Source organism: Rhinoderma darwinii (genome assembly GCF_050947455.1).
Source record: "Rhinoderma darwinii isolate aRhiDar2 chromosome 3 unlocalized genomic scaffold, aRhiDar2.hap1 SUPER_3_unloc_6, whole genome shotgun sequence".
NCBI classification, from domain to species: Eukaryota; Metazoa; Chordata; class Amphibia; order Anura; family Rhinodermatidae; genus Rhinoderma; species Rhinoderma darwinii.
Window position 1 is genome coordinate 641,761 of NW_027461749.1, and position 8,182 is coordinate 649,942.

The 8,182-nt window shown below is 41.3% G+C and overlaps 1 protein-coding gene across 1 annotated transcript; it reads right to left on the bottom strand.

Moving 5' to 3' along the window:
• Positions 1 to 311: 311 nt before the first annotated feature.
• LOC142683548 (C-type natriuretic peptide-like) lies at positions 312 to 7,571 on the bottom strand. Its single transcript, XM_075847401.1, has 3 exons — positions 7,335 to 7,571; positions 2,199 to 2,492; positions 312 to 693 (listed from the first exon to the last, which is right to left on the bottom strand). The coding sequence occupies exons 1-2, from the start codon at positions 7,419 to 7,421 to the stop codon at positions 2,205 to 2,207; spliced, it is 375 nt and encodes a 124-aa protein (XP_075703516.1). The 5' UTR covers positions 7,422 to 7,571; the 3' UTR covers positions 312 to 693; positions 2,199 to 2,204.
• Between the last annotated feature and the right edge of the window lie 611 nt (positions 7,572 to 8,182).

Below are 8,182 nucleotides of genomic sequence, written 5' to 3' on the forward strand. Positions count from 1 at the left end.
CGCGTGCGTCACTTACCTGGGAGGAGATGGCAGCAGGTTGCTTTATGGGAAGAGGACAAGCTGGCGGGGGCAGGGTGATGATCTGGACAATATTCTGCTGGGAAACCTGGTGTCCTGACATTCACGTGGATGTGCCACGTACCACCAACCTAAACATTGCTGCAGACCCCCTTTCATGGCAGCGGTGTTCCCTAGTGGCAGTGCCCCCTGTCAGCAGGATAATGCTCCCGACCACACTGCAGACAAGTGCCCCCTTCATGGCAGCGGTATTCCCCAATGATCAGACCAGAACTTCTGTTTAGTAGTGACTGTTTTATTAGCAGCTCTAGGTGAGAAGCCATGAGGCCGGGGTCTGCCACAGTGGTGGCATCGGGTACAGGAGTGTTAGTTGGTACCCCGGCCGGGGTGACATTTTACTACTGGTGTCTACATCGCTCTGAGGAATAGCTCATCCTGAAATAAACGCTGAATATTTATCAGTTCATCATCCCGCTGCAATGAAGCGGGCGTGACTCACAGGAGACGTCTTACATCAAATACAAAGACAGCTTCTCTCTACACAGGTAGAGGTCGTCGGTGATGGCGAGGGGGGGGGGCGTTCCGTTACAGTTACTTTCTCATTCAGTCGCAGAGACTGCAGTCAGGGAGGGGGGAGAAGATCATCCCGTAATGGGACTCGTTACTGGTCCAGACCTGGAAATACAAACAAAAGAAGTGTTAGTTCTCCAGCGAGGAGGCTGAGATAAAGGAGTGAGGGTTATATACACACTATATGTAGAAAGTATTTGCCCCCCTCTTCATCATTATATTTTGGTGTCGTCCCCCCTCCCGGTGTATAACATCCGCACTCGTCCTGCAGTCACGTTACAGACATTAGTGACAGGACGGGTCGTTGTAAAGAGATCAGTGACCTCCAGCGCGGTCCTGTAATAGGACGTCACCGGGGGAACACGTCGGTTCTGGAAATGTCTTCCCTCCTCGATATCCTCCCCCCCCCCTATCACCTGTGCCTGATATTATTGTAAAGTGGAGGGAACCGCAGCCACGAAGTGCAGACCGCGTGAAGTTACAGAGCGGGGAGTCCGAGTGCCGAGGAGCAAGTGTAGAAAAGTCACCAACACTCCGCTGACTCCATAACTGCAGAGTATAGACCTCCTCTGGTATTAAAATCCGCACTGTGCCCGGGAGCTTCATGGCATGGGGGCCGAGCAGCTGCATGCCAGCCGAACATCACCAAGCACAATACCAAGCATCAGATGGAGGGGTGTAAAGCCGCGGCCACTGGACTCTGGAGTAGCGCGTTCTGTGGAGTGACTTAGCTTACAACTTTGTGGGAACAGTTTGGGGTTCGGTCTTTTCTGCTCCTCATGACTGCGCCACAGTACACAAGGTCCATAAAGACTTGGTTAGTTGGCTGGTTGGTTGGTTGGCTGGCTGTTTAGTTGGTTGGGTGGTTGATTGGCTGTTTGGGTGGGTGGTTGGTTGGTTGGCTGTTTGGTTGGTGGGCTGGTTAGTTGGTTGGCTGGCTAGTTGGTTGGTTGGCTATTTGGTTGGTTGGCTGTTTGGTTGATTGGGTTGTTGTTGTTTGGTTGGTTGGTGTAGTTTGAGGTGAAAGAACTTGATTGGCCGCACAAAGCCCTGACCTCAACCCCATCCAATACCTTTTATAATGAACTAGAATGGACATTACGAGCCCGGCCCCCTCCCCCAACATCAGTGTCTGACCTCACAAATGTTCTTCTGGATGAATGGTAAAAATTCCCAAAGACCCCAAAAATCTTATAGAAAGCCCCCAGAAGAGTGGAAGCAACGGCGGAGACCAACTCCATATTAATTTCTATGGATGTAGAATGGGATGTATTAAGAGCTCCTGCAGTGTAAAGTGAAGGGGTCACATACTTTTCTCCATATAGTATAAGACGGCTGGGCTGGTGACCTGTTGGCTTAGACTATAGGGTGGTGTGGGGATGATTGTAGAGCAGGACCGTGTCGCCCATGGGTGCAATTAGACGTCTGAGATATTATTAACCCATAAGACTCCAGGAATATTCTTTTTTGAATCCACCAGTCACCAGGGACGTGGTTTATTAAAGGGGTATTCCCATCTTATACATTTATGGCATATTCTACTAGACACCATGGACAGCGGGAGACATTACAGATGAGTTGGATACGGTGATAAAACCAATAGGACTCACCTGGTGTCAGCATCCTAAACCACTCATGCTTCCAATCCGTTCCAGTTTCATCCCGAAACATCCACGGCTTGTCCCGGATTTCTTTGTGCGTCCCCGAAATTTTTTCTGGTTGGTCATGAAGTCGCTGAAGAGACGAAGCCATGCGCGATTGGGGGGCACCTGGGCTGAATCTGGAGTAAGCATAGTGTCTCTAGGACGGGGCCCGGAGGGTGCTACCCCCAATTCTTCCATACTGTCCAGGAGCATCAGCTCCTCTGAAGAAGAGAGGTCTTGGGATAGGAGATCTACTAGAGACTGGGCAGAAAACGAAGGGGAAAGAGGGAGAGAAAAGTAGAGGGTTAGTAGTCGCGTCTCGTATTATCAAACGGCTGGAGTGCCAAAGGTTGCTGACCCCTGCATTAGAAGAAAGTAGGAAAACGCCCCCACCCCCAAAATAAATTCCTGTTTAACCTCTTTTGACACTGAAAAACAGAAAAAAATCTGTTTTGCGCCAAAAAGGTGATCTATGTGTCTTATAAACACGATGTAATGAAATGTACGACTGTCCCTCCTCGTTATGTATGGAATGGAATATCCCTCCAACCTAAAATCACACAAGGAGGGATGTGAAGATAAAGTTTTAAATGAATACAGGCAAAACCTGCTGCAGTCTGCAGGAGAACTGTCCGAAGAGAAGATTTATTGTCCATCAAACATAAAAGCCAAGCTACATGACGGCCCCGTGAGTGTCCACATTGACCTCTTCATCTATATGGACATGAAATTAATAATTCACTGATATACTCTGTACTGACATACATTACCTCTGTCCTCTATAGATTCTATATATACTCTATACTGACATATCACCTCTGTCCTGTATACATTCTATATATACTCTCGACTGACATACATCACCTCTGTCCTATGTAGATTCTATATATAGTCTATACTGACACACATCACCTCTGTCCTGTATAGATTCTATATATACTCTATACTGACACACATCACCTCTCTGTCCTATATAGATTCTATATATACTCTATACTGACACATATCACCTCTGTCGTGTATAGATTCTATATATACTCTATACTGACACACATCACCTCTCTGTCCTATATAGATTCTATATATACTCTATACTGACACATATCACCTCTGTCGTGTATAGATTCTATATATACTCTAAACTGACACACATCACCTCTGTCCTATATAGATTCTATATATACTCTAAACTGACACACATCACCTCTCTGTCCTGTATAGATTCTATATATATTCTATACTGACACACATCACCTCTGTCCTGTATAGATTCTATATATACTCTATACTGACACATATCACCTCTGTCCTGTATACATTCTATATATACTCTAGACTGACATACATCACCTCTGTCCTATATAGATTCTATATATACTCTATACTGACACACATCACCTCTGTCCTGTATAGATTCTATATATACTCTATACTGACACACATCACCTCTGTCCTATATAGATTCTATATATACTCTATACTGACACACATCACCTCTCTGTCCTATATAGATTCTATATATACTCTATACTGACACATATCACCTCTGTCCTGTATAGATTCTATATATACTCTATACTGACACATATCACCTCTGTCCTGTATACATTCTATATATACTCTAGACTGACATACATCACCTCTGTCCTATATAGATTCTATATATACTCTATACTGACACACATCACCTCTGTCCTGTATAGATTCTATATATACTCTATACTGACACACATCACCTCTGTCCTATATAGATTCTATATATACTCTATACTGACACACATCACCTCTCTGTCCTGTATAGATTCTATATATACTCTATACTGACACATATCACCTCTGTCGTGTATAGATTCTATATATAGTCTATACTGACACGCATCACCTCTGTCCTATATAGATTCTATATATACTCTAAACTGACACACATCACCTCTCTGTCCTGTATAGATTCTACATATATTCTATACTGTCACATATCACCTCTGTCCTGTATAGATTCTATATATACTCTATACTGACACATATCACCTCTGTCCTATATAGATTCTATACATCCTCCATACGGACACCTCACCTCTGTCCTGTATAGATTATATGTGTGTGTGTGTGTGTATATATATATATATATATATATATATATATACTGACATATCACCTCTGTCCTGTATAGATTCTATATATACTCTATGCTGAAACATCACATCTATCTTGTATAGATTCTATATATACACTATACTGACAGATCACCTCTGTCCTGTATAGATCCTATATATACTCTATACTGACAGATATCACCTCTATACTGTATACATTCTATATATACTCTATACTGACACACATCCCCTCTCCTGTATACATTGTATATATACTCTATACTGACACACATCACATCTGTCCTGTATAGATCCTATATATAATCTATACTGACACACATCTATGTCCTGTATACATTCTATATATACTCTATACTGACACACATCCCCTCTCTCTTGTATAGATTCTATATATACTCTACTGACACACATCCCCTCTGTCCTGTATAGATTATATATATACTCTGTACTGACACATATCACCTCTGTCCTGTATAGATGCTATATATACTCTACAGTGACACACATCACCTCTCTCCTGTATAGATCCTATATATACTCTATACTGACACACATCACCTCTGTCCTGTATAGATTCTATTTATACTCTATATTGACACATCACCTCTCTCCTGTATAGATCCTATATATACTCTATACTGACACACATCACCTCTGTCCTGTATAGATTCTATATATACTCTATACTAACACACATCACCTCTGTCCTGTATCGATTATATACTCTATACTGACACATCCCCTCTCCTGTATAGATTCTATATATACTCTATACTGACACACAACACCTCTGTCCTGTATATATTATATATAATCTATACTGACACATATCACCTCTGTCCTGTATAGATTCTATATATACTCTATATTGACACATATCACCTCAGTCCTGTATAGATTCTATATATACTCTATACTGACACACAACACCTCTGTCCTGTATAGATTATATATATAATCTATACTGACACATATCACCTCTGTCCTGTATAGATGCTATATATACTATATACTGACACACATCACCTCTGTCCCATATAGATTCTGTATATAGTCTATACTGACACACATCACCTCTTTCCTGTATAGATCCTATATATACTCTACACTGACACACATCACCTCTCTCCTGTATAGATTCTATATATACTCTATACTGACACATATAACCTCTGTCCTGTATAGATTCTATATATACTCTATACTGACACACATCACCTGTCCCATATAGATTCTGTATATACTCTATACTGACACACATCCCCTCTGTCCTGTATAGATTCTATATACTCTATACTGACACACATAACCTCTGTCCTGTATAGATTCTATATATACTCTATACTAACACATCACCTCTATCCTGTATAGATTCTATATATACTCTATACTGACACACATCACCTCTGTCCTGTATAGATTCTATATATACTCTATACTGACACACATCACCTCTGTCCTGTATAGATTTTATATATATATATATATATATATATATATACTCTATACTGACACATATCACCTCTGTCCTGTATAGATTCTATATATACTCTATACTGACACACATCACCTCTCTCCTGTATAGATTCTATATATACTCTATACTGACACACATCCCCTTTGTCCTGTATAGATTATATATATATATACTCTGTACTGACCCATATCACCTCTGTCCTGTATAGATGCTATATATACACTCTACACTGACACACATCACCTCTCTCCTGTATAGATCCTATATATACTATATACTGACACACATCACCTCTGTCCTGTATAGATTCTATTTATACTCTATATTGACACATCACCTCTCTCCTGCATAGATCCTATATATACACTCTATACTGACACACATCACCTCTGTCCTGTATAGATTCTATATATACTCTATACTAACACACATCACCTCTGTCCTGTATAGATTCTATATATACACGCTATACTGACACATCCCCTCTCTTCTGTATAGATTCTATATATACTCTATACTGACACATATCACCTCTGTCCTGTATAGATTATATATAATCTATACTGACACATATCACCTCTGTCCTGTATAGATTATATATATACACTCTATAGTGACACACATCACCTCTGTCCCGTATAGATTCTGTATATACTCTATACGGACACACATCACCTCTTTCCCATATCGATTCTGTATATACTCTATACTGACACACATCATCTCTTTCCTGTATAGATCCTATATATACTCTACACGGACACACATCACCTCTCTCCTGTATAGATTCTATATATACTCTATACTGACACATATCACCTCTGTCCTGTATAGATTCTATATATACTCTATATTGGCACATATCACCTCTGTCCTGTATAGATTCTATATATACTCTATACTGACACACATCACCTCTGTCTCATATAGATTCTATATGTACTCTATACTGACACACATCACCTCTGTCCTGTATAGATTGTGTATATATACTCTATACTGACACATATCACCTCTGTCCTGTATAGATGCTATATATACTCTATACTGACACACATCACCTCTGTCCTGTATAGATTATATATATATATATATATATATATACACACTCTATACTGACACACATCCCCTCTGTCCTGTATAGATTCTATATATACTCTATACTGACACACATCACATCTGTCCTGTATAGGTTCTATATATGCTCTATACTGACACACATCACCTCTGTCCTGTATAGGTTCTATATATACTCTATACTGACACACATCACATCTAAGTGTCAGTTAGGGATCACCTGTGCGGTGTAATGTGTCAGTAAGAGATCACCTGTGCTGTGTAATGTATCAGTAAGAGATCACCTGTGCTGTATAATGTGTCAGTAAGAGATCACCTGTGCTGTATAATGTGTCAGTAAGAGATCACCTGTGCTGTGTAATGTGTCAGTAAGAGATCACCTGTGCTGTGTAATGTGTAGATTCTATATAATGCGGTTTTCAGGTGGTCACTTACCTTCAGTTGCTTGAGTTGTGGGGATGGTCTGCTAGAGGCGCCCACAATTAGTAGGGTCACCACGGTGAGTGCTGAGATTCCTGTCATTTTGGGGGATTTACTTGAAGGGGTCTGTAGCCCTATGGGGTCTCCTTAGGGTCAGTCGGTGCTTTAAGGGGACAGGTGGCTGGACTCGGGGGTCAGTTACACGGTCGTTTCACGCAGTTGCAGGTTTCGGGGTTTCTGTCCTGATTTTTCAGGACTGGTCAGTTCTGAGGACTGAGGGTCTGAGCGGACATTTATATGGAAGGGAACAAGGGGGGGGGCTGTTTTATTATAAAGGGAGGGGGAGCGTTACTCTGGGATACCCTCTCCCCCTATTAGAGGGGGCTTAGGAATGTCACCCCCTCCCTCCAACACCCCATTGTATCACACGTAGCAACTTATAGGGGGGAGACATCTCCTTTATACTGCAGGAAGAAAAATCAGAAATGGAGCGGACTTATATATATCACTGATTTATAGAATTATGTACTAGAAATACAATATGTCTGCTCCACAATGTGTCAGCAAGAGATGACCTGTATAATGTGTCAGTAAGAGATGTCATGTGCTCTGTCCTGTGTAATGTGTCAGAAAGAGATCACCTGTGCTGTGTAATGTGTCAGTAAGAGATCACCTGTTCTGTGTAATGTGTCAGTAAGAGATCACCTGTGCTGTGTAATGTGTCAGTAAGAGATCACCTGTGCTGTGTAATGTGTCAGTAAGTGATCTCCTGTCCTGTGTAATGAGTCAGTAAGAGAACACCTGTGCTGTGTAATGTGTCAGTAAGAGATGTCCTGTCCTGTGTAATGTGTCAGTAAGAGAAC

Coding starts and splice junctions, on each gene's coding strand:
- LOC142683548 (XM_075847401.1), bottom strand. CDS start 7,421: ATGACAGGAATCTCAGCACTCACCGTGGTGACCCTACTAATTGTGGGC. Junction 2,493..7,334: donor CACAACTCAAGCAACTGAAG/GTAAGTGACCAC, acceptor TTTTCTGCCCAG/TCTCTAGTAGATCTCCTATC.